The sequence below is a fragment of the Oreochromis niloticus genome, linkage group LG17 (assembly GCF_001858045.2).
Source record: "Oreochromis niloticus isolate F11D_XX linkage group LG17, O_niloticus_UMD_NMBU, whole genome shotgun sequence".
Lineage (NCBI taxonomy): Eukaryota > Metazoa > Chordata > Actinopteri > Cichliformes > Cichlidae > Oreochromis > Oreochromis niloticus.
In genome coordinates, this window is record NC_031981.2 from 10700100 (window position 1) to 10726659 (window position 26560).

A 26560-nucleotide genomic window follows, 5' to 3' on the forward strand; every position below is an offset into this window, starting at 1 on the left:
CTCTTTTATATCAAGCTGCCTGTGGACAGCTTTTAAGAAGCCAGCTCAATTTAAGAACTGACATGTTATTTGCGCAAGAAGCTGTGTCCCAAAGCCTCTGTGAGCTATAGAGCCAAGCTGACTCTGTGCCATGGAAGCCTGGTCAGGAGCTATTTAGTTAAGAGCTGATGTTGTTGACTTTGTTTGACATTTTACTCTCAAATGAGCTTCAATTCTTTGTTGTGTTACCTAAGAAAGTGAGCCCATGTCTCCAGAAAATGGCTTTGCGTGCCTCAGGGGCCAGGACAAATTTGTTTCTGGCCATGGAGCACAATGTCTACTTCACTGTCCTGATAGCAAAGGAGAGCGAGAGAGAGACAGAGAAAGAAAGAGAACAAGAGAGAAACATAATTAAATTCCCCCAAAAATCATTTTATTGCCCTCTAGATAAAAAGGTTCACAGTTAGTCCTTGAGCATTGACCTTCCTGAGCCCGTCTACTTTATGAGATTTGAGTTTGCATTTACACAGCATCCGAGGATCTAAAAAATCAACTTCCCTGCGGTTTCTTCCTGTTTAAGAGAGCCATGAAAAGATCAGAGCTTGAGTCATAAAAGAGCTGGAAAAACCAGATATTTGGTGTGTGTGTAAACACAACGTTAGCCAAAGAAAAGAATGGGGTTGAAACAGTCCAGATGTGTGGGCACTACGGACAAATCAGATGTACACATAACTTCTCGGATCTCTGTTTGTTCCTGCAGAAATTAAAGTCTTTGTAGGGCTCAAGCCTGCCATGGATCATTATCCCGCTTTATTTCCCTTCTCTCACTCAGGCACACTTTCCCCTTCTTCTTCCCCGTGCTCTCTCCCTCTCTTCCTGTCTGCATCACACACTCTCACAGGTTTCAGCACCTTTCTTTCATCGAGCCCTCTGTTCCCAAATATTTTGCATTTTGTGGGCCCTCCTCTCCTTTCACCACCCACACACTTCTTCATCATCATCATCATCATCTTTGTCTTCATCCTCACCATCATCATCCTCATCTGGATACCAGCCGCCAGTTCCACACTATTGCATATACAGTCTCCCTCCCTCCTTCTTTCGCTCTCTCCTCGCTCTCTCTCTCTCTCTCTCTGGCACACACACACAGGCACACACACATCTGGAAACAGTCAAAGCGTCTACATGCACTGGGAGGGGGGCTACCTCTCGCTCTCTCTCTTTCTCACTCTCTCTCTCGGTATCACTGCAGAGCTGAGCCGCAGAGGCAGCAGAGGCAGAGAGAAGAGAGAGTTCTAACTCCCAATCAGTAAGACACAGGCAGACAGGCACACAGACTGACTGACAGACACACTGCCGGACCATCATGGACTGGATCAAGACAGAGAAACCCGCCTCCGGATGAGACAGGACGGCCTGGCTTCTGTTTTTTGGGGGGGACTCTGCTAAAGATACGTGGAATAACCGACAACCTTTTGGGAGATTTAACCCCGTGCTTCCCGTGATGGAATATTTACGCTCTTCTCATTTTCTAATTTTTCTCCTCTCCTCTTCCTCCTCCTTTTCTTCATCCATCACTTCCAGCTCCCGTGCTTCATTCTCTCACATTTTGACACACTGTTGAAGATGCGCCCGAATGCGTCTTTTGCGCACTTCCATTGCGACCGTCACTGACAGCGCCCGTGCTTTATAACATTTTCAATTGCTTTCTTTCTTTCTTTTTTGTATACATTTATTAAAAACACAAGAGAGGGGAGGAAGAAAGAGAAAGAGAGAGAGAGAGAGAGAGGTGTGAATTGAATTGAACGCGGTGCTGGTCTCATGTTTCTTGCCTAGGGCCCGGATGTACCGAGGGATGCACCGGTGCGTTTTCCCAGCCGGTTCCGCCGAAAGCTCCCTCTTTTTTCTCGCCTTCACCTCCATCATGGGGATTAGGTAATATTCACTCCATCGGAAGAAACCCTCCCCATAAACAAAAACAACGGAATACCCCAAACTGTCCGTGTCAGACAGTTCTTTCTTCTTTCCTCCCCTCTTCTTTAATTTCTTTATTTTTTGGGGGCTTTCCCCCCCTCTTGTTATTTTCCCTCCTCCTCTCCAGCTTTTTCCTCTCTCTCTCTTCCATTTACCTATAGGGATAACGCCGGACTACATTTATGGTAAATGAAAGCAAAAACATGTACATCCCGGAGGACACCCTTGAGAACCATCAAGGTATGTGGTGCCCTTTTTATTTGTAACTAACAAACATCTAACTGTTCATGAGGGAGGGAGGGAGTAGGTAGCCTATGATGTGGTCTCGAAATGGGGATGGGATGGGGAAAGAAGGAGGTGGAGGGAAGGAGGGGGAAAAGGGGGTGGTAGCTCTTCCCTCATTTTCAACAGATGGACAGATGCAGCTCTCTTTTCTCCACTTCCCCTCTGTGTGTGCAGTTTGTCTATTTGATCTTTCCCCGCAGGCCCGCAGCACTTTGTGCAGCAAGTGAACTTGTGCCATGATCACGCAACAGAAGGCTGCAGGTAGCCGCGAACAGATACGGATGAGGCCTTTTTTCCTTGCTTGATTTCGTCCACGCTTGTGGGTTTGACAGGCCGGAACTCTGTGAGCTCTGTGGCACAATGGGTGGGCAGTGGTCGTATTTAGCCAACAGGCAGTTGTAGGCGGTGTATATTATTGTTCAAGAAACATCTGACAGCATTTTGCACAACTACACTAAACTGCAGATACAGAATGTTGACGGTACTTCACAACCCGGCGTAAGGCGCTTGCTAACGAGCTCGATCACCATCGATACCCCTTTCTCCTAATCACTAGTTTTATTTTTCACATTTTATTCCAAGTTTTCAGTTTTCTTAGGGCTCCTTGATGGCAGCACGAGAGAAAATCGCAGAGATGACAGGTGGTAGTAGGAGGGCCTGCAGGACTTATTTGTCTGCTGAGAATTGGGTTGATGGTGTGCTATTTTTGGGATGGCAGCGAGGACAGTAGATTGTTTTGCACAAAACACGACCCAAAGTTTAACCTTAAGGAGTTTTCAAGTGTTTAAGGGAATCCGCGGGGAAAGAGTGGATTGAAATCCTGTGCCGTGCTCTGTTGTACTGTGGAAAGGCTCTGTTTGCATTGCGCAGTATTACGCGTCGCTCCTTCCACCCACGTTGCAGAGAGCAAAGCCCAGCAATGCATTCGCCTATGGCCAGCCGAACCATACAATTCAGCTAACCCTTATTTATCCGATCACTATTATCACCCTCCTGACCATCATCATCATCGTCGACTTCATCCACCACCTCCAGCACAACCACATACCTCTGCCTTGGCGACAGGTTCCATAGCAACAGGGGATGAGGAGAGGGGTGGCGGTGTATGTGTGTGTGTGTGTGTGTGTGTATGTATGTATGTAGCCTATGTAAGTGTATCCGTGCGTGCATCTGTGTCGCAGCGAGCCACCTTCAACAACAGTTTGTTTCAAGGAGGAACTCACCACAGGGTGGATGTTACCCAGGAGCTCGAGAAGCAAGTTTGATGACAGTCAGAACAGCACGATGATGTGTGTGTTCAGGTGTATGTTCAGTCTGTAAGACAAGTGTTGCCCTGATTGCCACGATGTCATCTTAATCCATTATTATCAACGGAAAATATTTTTTTTTGTCCCCTTTAAAAGATATACAAACAAGTAATGGATACCATCACCACCAGGATGATCATAATTGTTGCTTCATGGGGTGTAAGTAAGAGTAAGCAGATCAAGAAAACTGCTGTTTAACACATGTGATTCTTTTCACAATTAGGCGCCACTTGTTATTTTGTGGGTCACTGTGCATAATGCTGTCTAAAAGTGTAGCATGCGAACTCTGCAAAATGTATTTTACTTTAGGACAAGTCAACAGCACATGGATGCAGTACAGTTTAACAGTCATGTCAGCTTTTTCTGATGGAGATCCACACTGTGGAGAACACAGTGATTTATGACTTCACTTGTAAAAGTGAAGTTAAACCTTGTAACAACCTTTTCTGGAGTGTCAGGTTCAAACATTTTAAAAAATGTCAGATTAAGACTTTTAAACTCTATTAGAGAAACCTAAGTGAATTTTTGGGCCCTGTTATTTTTGGATTTAGCATACTTATCTCAGGCTGCACATGTGGGTGGTGGTTTCAGCACCACGGACAGTTCATTCTTCATTGGTCTATTGACAGCTACATGACAGCTATTAAAGAATTACAAAGACATCGACGCTGAGATAGCATTCTCTACTCTCATCCTGCTCTACTCTAGTCATTTGTTTTTTGTTTGTTTTTTTAATGGTGAATGAATCATTTGCATGTATGGGTCAAAGTCATAGCAACCATATTAAATTATGTGCTATATTTATCTGTAGTTTTCATTTGTTAAGAAGGGTAAAGTGGAGGGGAGGGAGGTGGATATATTTTAGGGGCCACTTAACAAGTTTTCCACACATGAAAGATGACAGCAGCCTCATGCAGTGTAGCTATAACAGACATCATGCTTTGGCTAAGTTACAGCAGTTCGGTTTTAACAATAACCACAATTAAGCCCTTCCTGCCCCTCCTCTCCATCCAACCCTGACCTCTCTTGTCTTTATCGATGGACCTGAAAGAAAAGACAAGTCTCAGACCAGTCGATATGTGAAGCTTTAGTTTACAGTTCCTGATATCTAACACCAGATCTGACATTCTCCTTCCTTCATCAATTAGCGTGCATCTTTAGATCTACCCTGTAATTCAGAGTTGATGATATAACACAGTCGCACTGAAGGATCATCTTTACTGCATAATCTCAGTTTTAAGGACTCTTTTGAGTGAGTTGTGAAAGTGCACTCTCGCACTGAGGCACATACAGACCTGTTGCTGCAATGCACGTGTGACCGACAGGGCTGGGAAACAAACAAACACCTGTGGATTCTCACGTTATTGTAGAGATGCACACGCGCACAAGTATTCACACACAGAGACATGCACACTTATTACAGCAGCAGTTTTTAGCTGTGTAATCAGCAAGTTGATTTTCCCTGCGGGCATTGTGCTGGAGGCATGATACCTCCGTTAGGAGATATTAATTGATTTGCAATTGTTACCCAGGGGTGTTGGCCATCTGCCAGTTCACCTCACTCTGTAATGACTTGACTCGATTTGCTAAACCTCTACACTGACGTTTTTTAAGGTTGTTTCTCACTTACAGACAAAGTAGAGGTTTTTAAGTAGAAGTGGAGCTATGCAACTTTGACAGCAGGTTTAAAAAAATCTTCAATTCCTATGCAGGACTAACAAGGAGGCTTAGACTGGCTTTAGGTTTGTTAGACTCAATGACAATAAACGTAATTAAAGAAAATCCAGATGAATCAAGGTATCTTTTGAGAAGTCAGATTAGCTGCAGGTGGTAAAGTTGTTGCTTTATTTAAAAAAAAGGGCAAAAACTAATCAAGCATTTCTTCCAGACATGTTTTAATTAGAATCCACAGGGGCAGAGTAGCTGCTAAGGAAGCTAAGGCATCAATCAGTGTGCTTGACATAGATGGAAATCTGGGCAATTAGGCGCCAGTCAGCTGTTACCCAAACCAGTTGTTGCTCAATATTTGTGGAATTGAATTCTTGGTGTGATAAAATGACAGAAACCAATCATTCAACAGTGTTTTGTGGCATGAAAAGTGTCATTTAAAAATAATATGAGTCACAATTAACTTTGTGATCCCTTTATGTTAGTTTGCATTATTCTTTTTAAAACCTGCATTCATCCACAGTAAGGTAAAATCAGCTAATGTTGGGTTTTGTACCATGTCTTCAGTCACTGCAAGTTGAAGAAGTAATACTGGATACATTTGCTTTGAAAAAAATCTTTTAAACATTTTTAAAAACTTTTTTATTCTTTAAAGATGTGCATGTCAAGCAGCAAACACAATCACTAGTAGATTAAAAACACAATAAAGAAAGATCCAACCTTCCTAGTTATCCCCCACCACCTTACATAGGATAGCTGTGGCTCAGGAGTACGATATGTTTGTGTCCACGTCTGTGAGCTACATGAGAATATAGAGACAGAGTCATCCTTCCGAGCAGTGATTTACACAGGACATAATCACCTCCAATAATTCAGTGCTGTGGCTGAGAGGCTTAAATAACAAGTCAAAACTGCTGCATGTGTGTTCACATGCTGCATGTGTGTTCACATGCTGCATGTGTGTTCAAACCTTTATTTAAAGGGTTTGTTATGTTTTTTTGCTTTTTAAATCTTTTGCAGTTTTGCCATTTGCATTCAACTGCAGCCCAGCATCATTATCTCACACGATCAAACCGGGCTGCTGTATGTCGGGAAAAACTGAGCTCTATATGCTGCGATAATAACTCTGTTTCCAGTACTGTAGTGGTCCAGTCAGATAGAGGAAAAACTACCGATTAGTTATTGTGATAAAGAAAATAGAAGCGTATAGAAGCAACTAATTTGGTTGTGAAATGGTTATGAACAGACAGCCACACAATGTCCACTCTACACTCCACTCCTGTTACCAGAGGCTGCTTTTTACAATATATACATTTATGTTTATCTTATTTATTTAATTGTGTTTTCCCATGGTGAACTTAACATATCTGAACTATCATGATGAATTTATTATTATTGGTGTGTAGTCACTTAGGTCATCGGGATGAAAGGTTACCATAAACGTTTATACATCGTTTTAGATATTTTTAGATATTCCGTTTTGCCACCGTAATCAGTAAAAAGATATTATAAAAGAATCCTTGAACACAAACTTTATCTTGTTAGAAAGTTTGGCAAGGGTGTTGAGGTACTTTCAGAACTATTTTGAGCTGATGGCAAACTTGCGTCTACGATGCTGAAACAACTTTTATTTTGGAAGTATTTTTCAAGCAACACTAGATGTCATGAAAAGATGACCAGCCAACAGTTATTCAGTGTGGAAACGTTATCTGAGAGTCTATTCCTGGTGGTCACTGCGCTGTTTCACCGTTGTAAATTGTGTTTAGTAATTGATCATTTACTAAATGTTTTAATGAAAAGATGGCCATATGCTTACTTTATCACTAGCAGGTACTCCGGTTTTCTCCCACGGTCCAATTACATGCATGTTAGGTTGGCTGTAGGTGTGAATGTGAGCATCTCTGTGTTAACCCTGTGACACACTGGCGACCTGTACAGGCTGTACCCTGCCTCTCGCCCTCTGACAGCTGGGATGGGCCCCAGCCCTACCATGACCCTGAATTGGATAAACTGAAGAAAATGGATGAACTGCAGTCTTTGGGTCAGAGAGACCCAGCACCAGTGATGACTCTTGACATGAACCTTTGGTCAGTTTGACACAGAAGCTGATGTTTTTACTCTGTGTAGGCATGTGTAAATGTAAGTGGTCAGAACAGGAATGACATAAACTAGGAGCACTAGATGGTGAAACACTTTACAGAAAAGTCTTCGAAAAGTCTTTTGCAAAGGTTGAGCCAGTTTAACTCAGATATGTTTTCTGATTTTTAGAGGGGATACTAGCAGAAATATTAAGCAGTGCATCAGATTGTTGAAGATAATTTTGTACTGCACTTCAGAACCCCTTTAATCTGGTGAACCCCACCCTGGAGGTTGAGCAAAACCACTTAGGTTTTGAAAAAAACTAATTTGCCAGTTATCAAATGATAATTCAAAATAACTCTTAAATAGAATTTCTTACAAATGAGCTGTAGGCTTGCAAATAGGTATTGCTCTATATTATAGGGTCACAGACAAAAACATCTGGAAACTGCTCTCTCACACTACCCTTAATTCAGGCTTTACAAGAGTAGTACAGAATCATAGAGTCAGCTTATTGTTGACGGGATGTGTGTGCGAGGACGTGTTAGTCACAGCGAGGTTGTAATGTTGTAGTGGAGGATGTAATGAGCGATTAAAGGCCAACCAGCATTAAAGAAGCTTATATTAGCATTTTAGAGAGTATAATGGCTTTAACTTAAGGATGTGACTCATCAACAGCTGCTCTTAACGTAAAACTCCATCTGAAAGACAAAAGAAGACAACACAAAGACGGTAGGAAAAGAGGGGTGGGGGGATCGAAGGAGAAATTAGAGAATGGAATGACAGATTGCATTAAAGGTGATAAAAGAGAAGCAAGACTGAGAGAGTGGAGAGCAGAGCTGGAAAGGAGGGATGGAGCGAGAACACTGCCTGGCACTGAAACAGAGGGATCGTAGAGGAGCAGGCAATGGAGAGAAGAAAGGGAGCTGTAGGAGAGGGAATAAAGGGATGGAACGAGCATGAAAAATAGTGAGCATCACAGGTTGGGGGACATGGCTGGGGCAGAGGGAGAACGAGAACTGATGGAGCACAGTTGGAGGAGGAGAAGGAGGGAGGATTATCTGTGACTCTGTCTTGCTTAAGCCTCTGGTTGGGTATTGGAAATCTATCCAGAGGCTGTCCTCTGCTCTTAGCGCTATCGGGCCTCAGTCTTCATTTCTGGTGGGACAATATGCCAGCACCGGCAGCACTGAGTGTGTTTTGTGAGTGTATGTGTGTGTGAAAGTGTGCATTTGCAACTGGCTGCCTGCCTACATGCATTGTGCCTGCTTGGCTGCCTTAGTGTGTGTATACGTGTGTGTTTGGACATGTGTCTTACCTCTCTGATGCAAACCCATACACAGACTCCTGTTCTATTGATCTGGCTGAAGCCACCAGTGTAAATAATGAATCCGGACCTGTAGCATCTTCTGCGCTCTTTACTCTTCATCAAGCTCCCTCTTTTTGACTGCACGTTCTCCGTCTCAGATGCTTCACCTTAGCTAACCCTCAACTTACTGGCCGCTGTTTGACTATCAAAGTTCCCTAAAGCTTCACTGAGGATTAGTGCTTCAATAACAGCGTTATGTTTAGATTCTTCAATTGTTTTGCAGGAATTTTCCACAGATTGTGTTGATGTATGTCATGAATGCACAATTGATTATGTGGCAGTGAAAGTATTTTTCCACCTTACATGAATTTAATGATAAAACATCCCTGCATAGCGTTATATGCACTTCTATGTGCTTTCAAGAAAGATTTATACAAAACCAATTCTACGCTAAACATAAGAGCAATGAAATTCAGTGCTGCAGGCCTATTAGGACATAGTGGGAGGGTCTTAATTATAACTTATTTCACATTTAAGTCACATCTAGGCTCTTGCATGGACATATGGAAACTGGTTAAATATTTATATTTCAGTCTTTTGTGCCATGTCTATGTTTCATGTGATGCCTGCAGGATCTACAGCACCCATGTGTGTTTAACGCCTCCACTGCTCAGGAGCTGTATGCAAGTTTGTCTTTGGGTGTGTTTGCCTCCTCTATGATGAAGAAGTGAGAGAAGAGTTGGGAGCAGTCTGTCATTCATGATCTGCCATACATTTGCCTCTTTCGATTTTTCAGCTTTTTTCTCTCTCTATCTCGCAGTTTCTAAAGAATTTCTGCCTGTAGAGAAATTACTTTGAATTCTCTCATTTGCTCTCAACCCCAACCCGACCCGCCCTCCAATCAAGCCGCTATCCATTTGGTTTTAGTTCACGAGGTTTAATACGTTTCCTTTCTTCTGTGAAATAATCGGTCCATCTGCCTGCATTTACTGTAAGGCTTGATAGCATTTGCTGTAGATACGACCACAGAAAAGCAAGATAGAAAACACTCTTTATTGCCCCAATGGGGGTGCTCAGCCTATAAGATCAACACACACGCTACTCAACACAAAGTAGATAAACCACAAGTCAGTACACTAACAAGTATGCAACTGGCCTGTTGCTCTAATGTATATGCAGTAAGAGCTTTCTCCGTAGCCACATGGATGTTTTTGATAACCACTAGCCCGTTCTTTGTGCACTCATGACTTGATATTTATATTGTGTATTGCTTTAAGAAAGGTGTGTGCTTGAAAGGTTGACTGTGGAGATTTCTTTTTAGATTGTGTAAGTTTTGTCAGCAGACATTTAAAATCAGCTTTAATAAAATAGGAAGCAGGATATCCTCTGTGAAGCAGGAACATATTGCCTTATTTTAGAGGAAACACCAGAGCGATGGATCATGTTACTACTGGAGCTTTCTGAGAATTTACTCTCTCCAAATTAGTAGCCTGATGTTAGAGGAAATTGTCTTTCCACCCCGTTTCCAACTTCAGCCTGATATTGTTCCCACTTTAAATGATTTCCATGTGGGAGGGGAGACCGTAGTATCTGCCTCAATCTAACATCATTGTATTTTCAAAGTGAAGCAGATCGTTCAGCAGCAATGCCAGGATTTTCTCCTGGTACTTGACAACAGCTAAACATTGACATTGATCTTACCTCGTCCAACCCTGTGGTGTTGTGTATGTACGAGGAAGAAGGGTGTGCACGTTTTGATAAGTCTGGCGCTTTCTTACCTATCAAAATCCAAAAAATGACACTAGAAGAACAAAGGGGATGATGGTGATGCTTTAAGCGTGCAGCACCGTGAACTTCCACCTGACGTCATTCTTTTACTGTTTATGACAGTCAACAATGTCAGCACACGTCACGGCTGTCATTTTGTCTTCACTTCAAGAAACACATTAACTCCAACCAACATGAAAATGCCAGGAATTTAAAATAAGAAGGAGCTTTTTATAGTCTGTTGAAACACAACAGTGTGGTTTGCGAAATGATGTGCCTAAAGTTCCCGAGAACTCGGCTCAAACTATTGCCTATAGCATCAAATATTTATGGGAACAAAACACTCAGCGATATGATATCATTGTTTATGAAACATTTGTGTGTCGCACTCATTCCTCACCGTTTAGATTATGAAGTGTAAACACTTTTTTCAGTATTACTGTGTTATTTTCATTTAATTCTACTTGTCAGTAACCCCTCAGTAGTCAGTAAATTAGCTCAGTTTCTTTTGGTATTATTGCTTTTTGGGGTATTGTTTGGCATTATTGGACAGGACAATATTAGAAGGAAAATACCTGGATATTAAGACAGAATGGTTCCAGAAAATTGAACCATTTGGCATACAGGTCACCTGTTTAACCAAGTGAGCTATAGTTTTACAAAGAGCTACTAATTGATGATTGGTTCATGGTCTTCGCCGGTGAACCCAGATGACAAATCGCAGCAGAAATCTGTCAGGTCAAATAACAAAAAGTGTTCAGTTCTGGCTCAGGCATACAGATTCTAATAGCTTATTGCAATAACACATGCAATGAAATACTTTAGGTTTTGACAGCCTTTACAGAAACAGTAGTGTCGATGATGTGTTGCAAATGTGCACACTTGATGTTGAGATTATTTCAGTTGCTCTACTTCACATGTATGACTATCATAATCTAATCAAATGGAGTGACATGTAGACTAGTTTCTTTCTGTTTAACAAAGCAACTATACTTGTAAATATCATCCATGTTTTCCTTTCACACGCTGTATTTCTCCTATTCTGACACCCGGTGACAAGTTTAACTACAGCTTGCCAGATCACACCCAACTTTGACCTATGCTACACTTGAGTGCACCAGCATGAAGTGTCAACTGTTCACACTCACATTGAAGGAAGGACTTACGCCGTGTGCATCTGCAGTATAAGAGCAGTCTTTCCCTTGTTTCCAGCTGCGTGTTCAGACGTGAGGCTGAATTGTGTAATCTGCAGGGATGATGAAACCACTGTCCGCATTAGAGATTCTGACCCTGCATGCTCAAATATACACTGATCATATATGTGTGCGCCAGCAGTGGTCCCTACAGTGTTATGCAGGCATGCACTCATGATTCACCAGACATAAAACACACCAGCTCTTCATCATTTATTTTCCTTAAGGCCAATTTAAGAAGGTGGGGCCTTAGCAGGAGGAAAAGAATTAAAGAAAGAGAACGTTTAAGATAGAATAATGGTACAGAAGGCACAGATCCATGAATTTCTGCAGCATGTTAGATTTTTGAGTTTGTGTTTCTGTAGTCAAACCAGTGAATCCAGTTTTGCTACATTTTTCTTCTTTCAAATTGAATTAATTGAATTAATGATTCCAGTTGTTCACGAGTGTCCCAGCAGAAAACAAAGCATTTGGTTAAAATGAAGATTTGGAGTAAGGTCTCTTTTTCCCCAACAAGCTGCTAGTGATTTTCCATTATTCAATCATTGCATTGCAGCAAATTGAATTTTATGGGATAACGTGTTCCTCTATTATTAGCTCCTACTGATATAAGAAAAAGTACATCACCCTTAAGGAAACATACCATAAATGCTTATTTATTCATTCATTCGAGTATGCATCTTGCAGACACATTGTTTCGTCATTTTTGGGCATGTTTGTCTCTCAGGAAGTGAGCTTTAGAAGCACAGAGGATTTGCACTCATGTGTTTTTGTCACGCTCCCAGTTCCAGAAAGTCTAGTTAGTCAGGCCTCTGGTGGGCTTGTCATAGATGAAAAGCTGCCCTAAAGAGAAGGTGGTCTGTCACCATAGGCATCTACACGTAAACACACACTTTCCTCTGTGAGTGCATCACCCCGCTTGGTGGCGGCACCCAGACAAGACAGAGTGGCGTGATGCAAGTCTTTGTGTGTATTTGCATGTATATGTGTTTACCTGCCTCTGGGTGTTTGTAGATGTGCATTTTTTTTTCTTTTCCTTTTTGTTTTTTTGGTCTTGGGCCAAAAGCTGTCAGGTCACTTCTTGCAGCTAAGAGTCACAGGTGACAAAAGCCTGTTGTGTAGCCCGGGGCGCAAAACTCACTCTTTTACTTTTTCTATTATGCAGCAAGACTGGCAAAGGTTAAGTAACACCTCAGCTTGGAAGAGCAAAGGGCTGTTGGTTGACAGAGGTCATCTTGTTCTAAACAACACCATTTCCAGAAAAGATGCAAAAACCCAACATATTCTAAATCATATTTAGCACTAATGCTAATGTCTCGCCCCAGTGTTTTTAAAATTTTTTGTGCAACATCACTAATGAGAGGTTAGGAAATGAACTTATCAGAATTGCCATTCTGGTAAGTTCTTAGATTTACATGCACACCAGTTCAAACATCAAGAGAAGGTAGCCTATGAAAACATGATCCTTACAGAAAAAGTGTCTTGGCAACTGCTTTGGACTGAGATTTTGACTTAAAACAACCAAGCAATTGAAATGAATTGGTGAAAGTCATCGGGAAAACCAAGAAAAATTATATTATTATTTTTAGCATTATTTGCAAGTATCACTGTTGTACTTATACAGTGCTCTTCTATTGTATTTAACACTCAAAGCACTTTCGTAGCACTACGTTCTTCTTCGTCATTCACCCAAGTGATGTGTTCTTTGCATATGTGCTTTTAACCTAACATTCACACACTCTCAGACACCAAAGGATGCATAAGAGGCAACTTGGGATTCAGTATCTTCAGGGATTCTTTGACATGGAGACTACAGAAACTGGGGATTGAATAACCAACCTTCTGATCGGTAGATGGCCCACTCTACCTTTAAATTTATGGAAAATACACTATTAAGACATGCACTCTTAAATTTAATGGAGCAGTTTATTTACATATTTTTGAATGGCCACAAAGTCATGGCGCTATGAGGGCTAAGGTAAAAAAAAAATTAAACGTTTCAAAGCAGCAGCAGTAGTAGTTTGACTTGTAGTCCTCGGCCACATTGAGTTCTCATGATCTCTTAACATTTAAAATGATCAAAAAACGCCTTCTCTCTGAGGACCAAGAAGACATTATATTATAACTGGTTACGCACTGTGACAGTAAAAAAGAGTGGCCCTTTTAAGCCTCTGTTGATGCAGATTTATAGTTTTTTTTTTAAGAAATGTCTTATATGAGACTTGTCATTAGCAAATGCAGTGGTTACTGTGCTGGCAACATGCACCACCCAAGTAGATTTGTTAAAATAAAATAAAAAAACAGGGTTTATTATCCGTGCAGGAATTCACATCTGTGTTCTTGGTGTTATCTTTTCTGTTTATTTCTATTCTGTTACTTTATTCCAGCTATTTTGTCGAGTCGCCAGTGACTCTGTTCTTTTCATCAACTCTCTCTGCTGAGATTAGGGTAGGATTGGAGAGGATGAAACTAAGGTTAGAAGGCGAATCTTGAGAAAATCCTGCAACAATTCGTCTCTCTTTCTCTCTTCTTCCACACTCCAGTGGCCCCTCTATTTTATTTAGTGGTTTCATCCCATCATTCTATCTTCCTTGTGCCACTTGTGTGTGTGTGTGTGTGTGTGTGTGTGTGTGTGTCCCCTTTCCCCCCGACTCCTACTCTTTTCATATATAAGACAAGGGTAAGGTGTTCTGGTATGAAATGATCCAACTATATAGGCCATAAGAGTGTCCTTGACTGTCTATGTGTGTAAAAGAGAAGAAGCTGGTATGTGTGTGTCCTGCCATCCCATCTATCTAGGCCAGTCTTGATGTATGTGCTCTATGGACCACTTCCCCACAGACCACTGTATGTGTGTGTGAGAGAGTGTGTGTATTACAGAGAGACAGAGAGCAGTCCACTTCCCAAAAGACCAGACTCACTTTCACACTCTGGAGTTATAATGGCAAAAACAGGCTTGTTACATGACTCCTTTTACAGTGTATCCATGCATGTGCACGTGGACTTCAATCTCCAGAGATAAAAAAAACAGGTCCAGCATAGTTCGAGGTTTTAAATGGCTGGTTTAACTGTTGAGGATTTTTTGTGTTGTTTGTAGTTCTGTGGATAACAGTGTTTGTACATGGGTCAGTCATTTCACCTATTTTGTCTCTACTGAAATCTAAAAATATATCCTAACCTAATAGCTTTTGGCAGATCTTTTCTTTCATAGATGCGTATGTTTGTTCAAAGGTTTTGGTTATGTAGGTTGGTTGGGATGTTTGTTGCTTCTGGCATCAAAACTGATGGCGACCTGTTTTTTTCCTGGCTAATGTTTGCTAAGATTAGCCTTTCTAGCTTTCCCGCTAATAGGGATTACTTTCTAGCTGCTGAATGTAGCATAATCCTGTTTTGATAGTTTAAGCCGCTAATTAGTGTTACCTTTCCATTTTATCTACATTACAATCTAACCACCATCTAGATAAAATGATAGCATAAATGTAGATAAAATGGTAGCATGTAGCATAGCTAAGTAACAGCTGGCTGGCTAATGTTAGCTTGTTTCCTTGCTACTGTAATGGAGCAAAGTACTGTCTTGGTGGAGCTGTTCTTTAGCTAAATTGTAAAATTTCTTCACCAGTGTTCATGAATCACATGTATTTCATGAAAGAGTATTAATTTTATGATAAATGGACAAGTACGTAGCCCAATGGTCCCCAACCTTTTTTTTGCGCCAACCAGTTTATGTCCGACAATATTTTCACGGACTGGCCTTTAAGGTGTCCCGGATAAATACAACAAAATAAAACCAGTACTGGTACCAAAAAAAAAGATTTATTCATAACACACGAGAAAAAACCCAGGGAAACTGAGTTAACAATAAAAACATTGAAAAAATAATGCTAAAACCGAGAAAAACCCAGAAAACCATGAATTTCACACCCAAGTCTCAACTCTTACGGCCCAGTACCAAACTTTGGCCCAGGGGTTGGGGACCGCTGACGTGGCCTATATATGTTTTTCTACTCTGAGTTAGCCAACAATAAATGTTGTAACTCTATATATCCCAGAAAGAAAATTCTGTTCATCTGGACTTTGTATTTTCAGTTGGAGAAAATGCAATGTCCAGATGAACATAATCAGCTTTCTGGGATTTCCTTTCCCAGATGACTGAACGTGCCTCACATCTTTAGCTAATGATTGCTTTCTACAGTAGAGGTTTAAAGAGCGATTCAAGGCAGGGTTGGTTAACTGATTAGATATATAACTATGTAGCTATATAAGATGTCTATGTAGCATGAATGTAGACCTTCACTGTCAAAAGATTGACATTTAGGTATGCAATATATACACTAGCTTGTCAGTGGCAGTGGAACCTATTACCACATGTTGTTTAAAAAAAAAGCAAGAAGGGAATGGTCAAAAAGCAATTAGCCTTTCTTACCAATGGGTGACGTCACAATGCCTATGTCCATCTTTTTATACAGTCTATGGTCTCATCTCTCAAGTAAAAGGATCCTTGCTGCCGTTCCCTTAATGTTCATGTCATTAATAGAAATGGAAGTGCAAGACGTACTTTGTCATTTTGAATATTCTTGGAAATGAATGAGCTATTTCACATTTGCCCATCATGTATTTTGTTCATCATAGACAAAAACATATCTCCTAGTATGCAATTCCAGTCACAAGAACTCACAGAGAATGCAAAACGACTTAACATTCTCCTTGCAAAAATGGATTCAATAAATTGATTCTACATGTGTGTGCCTGTGATTTATACCAAAGTCACTGAGTATGGAACACACACTCCATTTCAGACAGCTGAGGGGAGATAGTGGGCATGGCAGTAGTTCAGATGTTAGTGTAGCTATTCGTCTTTCTCCCTCTCTTCTCTTACATTCTTCTCTTCTTCTTCTTTTTTTTTCATCTCGCCTCCTCACCTTTTACCTCCCCCTCTTTCATGTCCGCTTTGCATCTGTGATTAGTATTCCAGATCAATATGTCCCAGAGAAACAGAAAGAGAGGGAGAAAGAGAGGAGATGATGGGGAGCTTTTTTGGGGATTGGCTTGGCGCCTGTAGTGATGTCATCAGAATAGGAGGCGCGACATTGCCTGTCTGTTGTCATGTCAACCGAAAGAGATTCAGCAAGCTCATAAAGGGAGATAGATGGATAAAAGGTGGAATAAGGAGAGCGTTTGTAAGGTGTGTCTTTGCCTGTGAAAGCACTGATTTGCCTCAGTGTACACCTCAGACTGTGTGCCATTGCTCTTTAATGTCCGTAAGTGTAGCTCCCTTCGATGGTTTCAGCAAAATGTCATAGCTGGTCCTTTGCGTGCATGCGTCTAGGTTGCAGTGTGATAAAGTTGATGATTAACGACATTACCTCAGTGTGGCAGACGGGTAACCATGGCGACACCGCATTAAACAAACACTGTGCTCCAACAGGGACACACAGGGAGAGAGAGGGTAAGAGGCAAGGAGAGAGGGTGCAGGAGAGATGGATCAGATGGGGAAGAAAAAAAGGAGAAAAATAGCGAGATGCTTTTTTTTGGTCTTATTTTTCTTGCTGATTCATTGTGATTGTATTGTTGTAACATCCTGGGATCTTGATTGGTACCCACAAGTGGAGGTCAGACTCCCGCCTCAGACCTTTAAAGGGTCACTTCAGCTATACACTGTATAATGAATTGCCACTCTTCCAGGAAAGAATGACATAACTGCTTTTCTATTTGTTACGGGAACTGTTTCATGGTCACTCATGTACTGAGTGATTCAATATCTTTGGTTTCTGAAAGCTGTTAGAAACCACATATGATTTAAAGCAATTTCCTCTGGTCTGTATCCATTCTCCATCCTTCCTAACACCTTTTCTCCTTTCTGCTTTGCTTCCTCTTGGGTTAGCAGCATTGTTCTCAACTTCACTTGGCTTTTTGTTTCTTTGCCACCCCCCACCATTACCACCCAGCCCTTACCCCTTTCCACTCTCATGTCCCTTCTCTCTCCTCCTCCAGCTACTGTGAACTCTCCTGCTTCCGTCTCCCTAGTCTTCGCTAATGAAGCAGAGATCTGCTTGGGGCCATTTTCCTCTCTATCAATATTCTATGCCAATTACCAGGGTTCGGTTATTAACACTGTCACAGGAAACCATGTCACACTGCTAACCCCCCACACGTGTGTAGTCACGGTAACAAGGTAATATGTACAACAACAAGCATACGGGCATAAGAGACAGATATTTGGGTGACTGGTAAGAGCGATGATGATAATTCACACGTAAGTTCTCGTCAGTATTTTGTAGCTCCGTAATTAGATCATGCATGTGGGAATTTGTGAAAATATGCTTGATACTCTGACTTCTACTGAGAGAGTGTCAAGAGACTATTACAACATACAGTCATGTGACCCACCAAGGGTTACATGAGCACTAGTTAGCCACAGTTTGCAGTGGGTTTGACTCAATCTACATTAAGTTTAGTCCAGCATGAAAGGATTGCTAATTATTGAGTTTGTAGTGTTTCTACAAATCTCTCCATCACATTAATTTTCTTAACCAGTTATGCAACCAAAGTCACTGGAGCTTAGGGTTCAAACTAGACAGGTCCCCAGCCTATCACAGGGCTAACACAGAGAGACAGAGAACAATCCACACTCACAAGTAACCTACGGCCAATTTAGTATTGCTAATTAACCTGACATGAATGTTTTGGGACTGTGGGAGGAAACTGGAACACCTGGAAAAAGCCCACACAGGCAAACAGAGACCATACAGCCTCTACACAGAAAGGCCAGCAGCTTTGAACCCAGAAACTTCTTGCCCAGAAATGACAGTGTTAACCCTTGTAGGCCGTACTTTACATTAGAATTTGCTCAGTGAGAAAAACAATTGTTGGAGGTGTTGCAGCATAATTTGGAAACCACTGCCCCCCTGAAGCCTTTCTGTTTGCAGTTACACATTGGTAAAGATATTAGACATCTATGTCGTCATCATCATCGTCATCATCTTTTCCCTCTAGGCACATTTCACTTGGCCTTGGGGTGCTCCAGACTGAATATATGATCCAGCAGTTGCATAAACTTGACTCCGTCCATCATTTTAGTTCTTACAAAATAGCACCTGCTTCTGGGAATCACTATTTTCCAGTCATACGAATATATTACAGATGTGTTTCAATTTTATCCTGTAGTTGTTTCCTGGATATCTTAAAACTGCAGTTAATATCACCCTCTGCTTGTGTGTTCAGTTCCTTATCCTTTCTACGATCAGCTTGACTCTGGGCATTCTTCCGTTCAACCATAACAGAAAAATTTCTATCTACATGTGAGATATGATACATTTAAAACATAGATTACAGAACATTATTTTTGATACCTGATATTGCTGTTCGCTTTGGTAAAAAGTAGATGCTGTGTGCTTGATAGACTATCTACTGCTTTTATCAATTGCATGTGTGCATCAGTCTTAATATTACATTCCCCTTAACACTACTTTCCCCTGTGTGTTGTCAGTCACTGGGTGGCGAGCTAATATCCAGTGCTTCTATATGCTAATGTTCCCCCAGAATAGCATTGGCTGTGTAGGTACTACCACTGAGCAGCTTCGAGCTTCCCCATAATTTTCTTCAGCTCAGCTCCGACAACAGCCCAGCGTAGCAGCACAGTAATAAATGCAAATTTTCTCCACATTTAACTTATGCTAATGCTAATTATTACAAGTGCTAACAGCTCAACATAACAGCAGGTTGTTGAGTGTTAATGATGCTGGATGTCGCAGCACAGTAAGGCTGATTGGAGCACAGATGTTGAGGAACTTGGTAGAGTGGTTCATAAGGTGTTTTGCTGAGGTGGGTTGGGACCTAAGAGAGAGAGCGAGAAAGAGAGAGCGAGAGAAAAAAAAATCAATTATACATTTTTAGATGCTAGATCATTGGGGTAATGGTCTTTGAAGCATCCTCACCATGGGATCTCAAATTGAGTTTGGCTAAATATGGTTGACTCTCACTGTAGGAGTCAGCTGCAGTAAAACAAGCACATAATTTGCGATAAGCTACAGCAAGTGCGATGCTTTGATTAGGATCAGGCCATGAAAGGAAGTCCCGTTCACTTCATGTCAACAAGCATGCCCCCTACTTACAATAATATTTGCCAACTGCACATTACTCATGCAGGCAGTCATACATAAGAGGTTTGTTCCCTTTAAACTAAGGCTAATTTTCTATTTTAAATACATGCATTTGTGGAATTTGGATTTTATTTGATATACGGATGGCCTTCCGGAAGTCAGAAATGAAAACATGAGGCCCTGATCCCTGTTTTAAGCACTGCTTTAAATAATTTAAATGGTTCCCGTTTCAGATTGTAGTTGGGCCTCGCTAATTCTGTTAGATGTGCATTCCAGCTGATAAAATGGAAATATTACACTCTAAATTTAAAATAAATTACTGTATCATGTCTGTCATTGTACAGATATTCATATTTTTTTGTGTGTTTCGTCAACAGCAGTTGTTATGACAGAGTCTAGGGTTTTGGTGTTTGGCAGTTTTAGAAAGGCAATACCAATCCAGTCCCACAGTCTGAGCCAGCTGCTTTTTGACTGCTCAATCTGATAGGCTTGACTGATAGCGAGTTTCCAGTGAACACACACACACACACACACACACACACACACACACACACACACACACACACACACAGGCAAACACTATGGGCGAGCACATGCATGCACACACAGCTATGTACTGTCCTGTGACACACAAGTGCCCTCTGGGAAGCAAAATGAAAATAAGCATTATAATCCACCACCACCACCACCTCATCGTTCTCTCACACACATACATACATGCACAAATACCAGAGAACAAACAACATCTGCAGCATCTGGCCACTCAAAGCTTTGATCTGGGGTCACATCCCAGCCATCCTGAAAAGAAATGTGACAGTCATCTGCCTTCACTCATGTATTGTTTGTTCTCCAAAACAAACCTCACAAGGAGCACGGGCCTTTTGAAAAAACAAAACAAAAACCAAGTAGTACAAAGTCAGCACTTGCTGTACATGTTGTAGCAACTTCATAGTGTGCACACACGGACCTCTTTCCTCCTCACTCGCTCTATGTCTTATTTACATGGCACTCCCCTTTTTTTCTTTGCGGTCTCAGTTTATGTCCATCTCCTATTTTTATAGTTTTTATGTGTGTGTGTGTGTGTGTGCATACCTCTGTGTAAGAGAGAGTGTACCTCAATGTTGGGCATCTGGTGGCTATCAGAGTTAATCACCCAAGCTTCCTACGACTGGCTGTGTCACACAAACTGACTTGAACACACACAATGAGACACACACAACTTTTATTGGAACATGACAGCGCATTAGACGGTGTTGGAAAGAAATACTGACAGCCTAGCAGTGGCCAAAATGGAGGGGGGGATGGGACAAGAAAGGGAAGAATGAAGGATAGGCAGAGGGAGGGATTGAAGGTGGAGAAGCAGGAAGAAAGGTTCCAGGATGTGTGAAACGGGCTATCGCACAAAAATAGGAGGACTTGATAATGACACAGCTGTACAGCTTAAATGGATGTGAAAGAGAGGTGTGAAGTGGCCTGACAGCAAAAGCAGTATTCGTTTAGTGTGTGTGGAGGCAGGTGAATGAGTCAGGAGAAAAACACATGAAAACAAAAACATCAGACTGCCCACAACAGAGTGATATCTCTTCTTCTCGTGAATTCATCTCTGAATAAGTGAAAAATTTAGACTGAATGCATTTCATCATTCCTCATCTTCTGATCAAATTGTGGTATAAAAGAAGGCGGTGGGGGGATCTGTAAGCACAGGTCAGAGTCAAAGTCACATTTAGCAACCTTAGAGCTGCTGTATAATATCACAAGTTCTGTGATTTGGTCAAAGACTTTTCATGGTCAGGGTCAGCAGTAATTTGCAGGGCTGAGTCAGAGCAGGGCCGCCCTGTCAGGGAGGACAGGTCGGAGCCTGGAAATGATAAATCCACTTAGGAATGTAAGACAGGGAGAGCAAGACAGGCAGTTCTTCTCTGTTCTTTTCCACTAACGCCCTCTTGTTATGGGTAGCTTTGGAACCGAAATATATAACTGCCATTATGAAGTAAGAAAGGCTTTAAATTACAGGCCTATGTAGTTTTATTATTTTAATTGTTGTTAATTGTTTTCTTTTCAGTGAAATACAAATTCTTATGCCCATTGCTTGCTATTTGTTGGGCTCTCGTTTTTACTTTGTTAAGGCTTTGACTCACACTTTCCATTATTGATTAGCAACATTTTTGCCCGTGCTGTGAGCACAGCCAAGCTGCGCCATGCTGCTCCATCCACCAGAGCAGTTGTCATCCTGTGTAAGGACAGCCGTATTCCATCTTAACTCCTTAATGTCAAGTGGACAAGGTTGGGACACCTGACACACTCTTTGTGTGCCTGCCATTCTTTCTCACTCTGTATGTTTCTGTGTGACCATGCCTTCTTCTTGACCTATATCCACGCTGCTAAAGTCCTTCGTTCACTCTACAAATACCGCATGCAAACTTTATACATGTTCCCAGCATTTGGCCAAGTTTGGACACTGGTTATTCAATTATAGTAAATAATATAGTTCAATAAAATGGCATAGACTTAATGAAAAGCACGTTGTCGTAGACAGTAATATCTAAACCAGCATTCTGACCTTTCTAATATAGCACAAAACGACAGAAAATGATGTGTGGTCAATTTGCTCCACTGTTTGTTCTTATGAGACTGGATGCTTTTATTGGTTAGTTAGCATAGACGTCACCTCTTCCTCCTATTTGTGGTATGGATGTTTTTGTGTGCGTGTGATGGGTGTGTCCTGTAATTGCAAAATTATAGATTTCATCATTTTAAGGGGAAATTTGTGTGTTTTAAAATGTTTCTATTTATTGACACCATTTAGTGCATTGTGGTGATTGGCAGCATTGCCTCACAGCGAGAAAGTCCTGGGTTTGAATCTAGTCTGAGGCCTTTCTGTGTTGAGTTTGCATGTTTTCTCTGGGTACTCTACCTTCTTCTCACAGTCCAAAGACATTGGGCTACGACAACTGGCAATTGGCCATAGGTGTGAATGTGAGTGTGAATGGTTGACTGACTGTCTGTGTTTGCCCTGCAACAGACTGGCAGCCTATCTAAGGTGTACCCTACCTATCACCCCATGACAGCTGGGATAGCCTTCAGCCCACCCTGTGAAGAAGATGATTGGATGGAAATGTATTGTTAATGTTCTCTATTTCTCATTGAAAATGTTTTTTTTCTTTTTTTCTTTTTTAATAAATATTGTTGTTCAAAAATACCTTACTTGCTAACCAAAAAATCTCTTTGGCACTGACAGAGAAAATCTGGAATTATTATCATTTTCTCTGTAAACACAGAAGTCGTGCTTGTACTGTTCTGGAAATAAACAGGCATAAAGGCGCAGTCAGAAATAGTGACATCATGGGAGGGAATCCATAATTTGCACAATATGGAGGGAAAACTGGTGCCACTACTTGGTGTCTGCTGTTATATCATCCCTATATACACACACACACATCCTCCCTCCAGTCATGCCACTTCCTCCTGGGATGAGTGTGAGCAACTGTGCAAGCAGTGCAGTTGTAGTAAATCAGAACTTCCTCCTAGCAGACCTGCCTGCCCGAATGTAGGTAAAAATGAAAAAGGTGCCTGGAAGAGGAGAAGTGTTTAAGTCAACTAAGCACAACAACCACAGACTAAACTATGAAAAAGTGCAACTGAGAAACGTGGCATTGAGTGTCTGTGCTCTGGAAACCTGCGCACTCAAAGAATGGACCGAGTGTTTGCATTTGCTTGTTTTCTTCTCCACATTTTATTTACTGTTATTGCTCTTATTAATAATTAACTCCCCTTTTTAAAAAAAAAAAATCACCGCTTCCATCATCCCTTTGTTCATTGTACCAAGATTATTGTTGGAGTTGTCTTATGATTCTCCTCTCTGAGCGTGCTCACTCGCGTCGCTTTGATTGGGTGGAGAGAGAAACACCATAGCAACAGCCAGCTGATGGATTAAAGCTGTAATTGGGAAGAGAAAGTCACTGTGATTACACACGCACACACAAACACACACATGCACGCACGCACACACATATAGACATACACAGTGTCACTTGATTAAACAGACAGCGGAAGCCGGAAGAAAACTTACTTTCTCTCTCTCTGTGCGACACTGTTATCATTTATGTTCCCGCACATACAAACACACATGCACTCAATCAGGCTGTCACTCTCTCCCACTGCACTGTAGGAGCCAAACATGGAGGCTTCTCCCATGGCTGCCACTGTTAGTATTAACGAAGCATAGACGCAGAGTTTTCCCCATTCCCCCTCCATCATCTGTGTTAATCAGCACCGTGTGGAGCCACTCCACTTTCATTACTGCTTGATTAATCCATTAATTATAAAGACATCTCTGTTAGATTATCACGGAAAAATATGAATGTGCGTCTCTGTTTGTGTGAGCACACGTGCTTTGTGTTTTTGCACATGTAGCTGGGTTTTTCTTAACTAAAGCCGTGTGTGCAGAATACACTATTATGCGAATGTGGATGTACTCTGTGGAGGACTAATAGAAAGTGCAGGCAGAGCTAGCCGTGCATTGCAAATTACTACACCCGGGCTTCTCGTTCTTGAAGGTGACATTCAGCTTCATGTAGTTCACCTGAAAAGGTGTGTGTGTGTGTGTGTGATGGCGTGTTATCTCTGTCTCCACTTTAGCTTTGAAGTCTCCGCACAAATAAGAAGACCTGCAGCGCCTTGATTTGTGAGGGCTGTTACTTGATGGTTACTTGGAAAATGATTCTGCTTGCGGTCTGCAGCCTTAGGAGAAACTGATGAAAATATTAATGCATGTCGGAGTTGAAAGCGTTCTTTAGAATCAGTCATTCGTTAGCATGATGTTTATTTGAGGTTTGTATTTAGAATCTCGCCACAGCTGGCATTTGTGATCCTTTTTCCCCCCTCACATGTATCCATTTTTAATGGGTGTTTAATGGGTTTAATGCATTTTCCGTAATTTCTTTGTCATTTCTGGAGGTAATGCTCCTTGAATAAAGGTCCTCGTGTTCCACTGTGAACTTTCAGTGCTCCATATTCAGCTTTTCAACTTTTCAAGAGTGCAGGCCGAGGATTCTTTCTTTGTCCAATAATTGAACCAGCAGAATAATCAGCCTTTCCATTTTCTGCGGCTTATCTATGTGTGGGTAACAGCCACAGCAGCAGCGTAGTTTTCACAACATTCTCCTCAGCCGTGTCCTCCTGAAATACTGGGCAGACACTCGGGGTGTGGGGTACGCGTGTCTATTTGCACAATTTATGCACCAAGATGAAGATGATTTAGACTGTTTTTGTGTTTACTTTGATGGAGTAGCTCATAGCACAGAGTGTGCCACCTAAAATTCAAGCTGACTCATGTACTTATTACTCATTACTTGAATTTTTTCAGTGTTTTGATGCTTTATTCTTATACAATAAAATATTTAAGAGGAAAATATTGTGCTCTTTACTTGACTATATTTACCTGACAACTGAAGTACCTACATTAATTGAACAAAGAGCTTTTAAAATATTTAATAATCCTTTGTTAGACCGAATAATGTACACATTCTATCGTTCCAGGCAAATTAGTGAATTCCTACTTATTGAGAATTTAGAAGTTAGACTGTTGGTTGCACAAAGCAGCATGCTGTCATTCTGAGCTCTGACACTATTTTATACCCACCTTTTAGTTGGGTATAGAGACTTGCTTGAACCACTTGCGCTTCAGCCAGGGTTGGAAAACTAAACATAGCAAACAAGTGACCTGTTTTACTCCTGCTTCATCTTTTCTGATGCCCAGAGCATCGTCAGTTAGCTTATAGTGAAAGAGGAGGATGTAGCATTCCTCCCCAGCTGACACCAACCTCCATGGAGTGGCACTCAGAAGGCATCTCATATCCCATACTCCCCCTCCACACTTAGGTTGTGCTTGCATTCCCTATTGGCTTGACTCCAAGATGCTTGATTACCACCACTTTTAGCAGCAAGTATAGATCGCGACCCTCCATTTTTCCAGTCAAGCCATGCCTTCAGGCTTGGACATAGTAACTCTAACCTTGTCACCTGCTCTATAAACTGCTAAGGAGTAACTCCAAAACAAGGATGACCTAATTTGGAATAAAAATTTGACCGTGTCCTGTCTGGATGTGCATTAGAACAGATCAGCCAACAGATTATATGAAACGGCGAGGAAAGGAATGCTAATAAATTCACGCACAGGATAGAGTCTGTCACTGCTGCATATTGTCATTGTCTCCACTTCTTGCTTTCACTCTGGCTCTTTAGTTTCTTTTTTGTCTGTTTTATCATTTTGCTTGGCTTTATTTCTTTTCATCTTTAGTTTTCACCACCCTGTTTTCTCACCCCCACCCATCCTCTCGCTCCCTCTCCCTCTCTCCTTTCACCCATCACTCTTTCTCTCTAGCGGTGGATTATTTTTGGGCTGCCTGGTTAATTTCAGTAGGAAGTCACGCTCAGTGCCAGGGAAAGTGGAACGCATATAAAGAAGCCAAAAGACAAACAGAGACATCAAAAAGCTTCTCGTCTTTTTTCAGCATCTCAGCAAGACACTGCATTACAGCTTTGTTTCCAATATCTGTGGGTGCATGCATGTGTGTGTGTGTGTGTGTGTGTGTGTGTGTGCGTGTGCTTGGAAAGTTTTGCATTCGTAGTTAAACTATGTCATTAAATCACCTTTTTTCTCTCTTTTTAAAAAAAAGCTGCCCCATGATCAGTTCAAATTACAACATTATCGATTTTTGGGTAACTTTTTGAATGTTGAATTAACTTTAAACATCATGTCTTAGGAACGTCTCAGGTGCTCGGTGTGGTGATCCTGTACAAACTGACAGCGTCAATCCCAGAATTAAATAATCTGTCTATCAGCTGCTATGCTATTAGTCTCGTTGAGCAAGACACTCTACCTCCACTTAATCACTGCAA

The 26560-nt window shown here is 41.4% G+C and overlaps 1 protein-coding gene across 13 annotated transcripts in view; it reads left to right on the forward strand.

The window, feature by feature from the left end:
- The window catches only part of cacna1c (calcium channel, voltage-dependent, L type, alpha 1C subunit), a 228238-nt gene that overhangs the window by 13427 nt on the left and 188251 nt on the right, over positions 1 to 26560 (forward strand). Inside the window, exon 1 of one of the 13 annotated variants that reach the window (XM_025899659.1) lies at positions 1201 to 2193. The exons of the other annotated variants lie outside the window; for them this stretch is intronic. Within the exon in view, the coding sequence (XP_025755444.1) occupies positions 2136 to 2193 (58 nt within the window). The 5' untranslated portion in view covers positions 1201 to 2135. Of the gene's footprint in view, positions 1 to 1200; positions 2194 to 26560 lie in introns of those variants that run through there. 13 annotated transcript variants of the gene reach the window in all.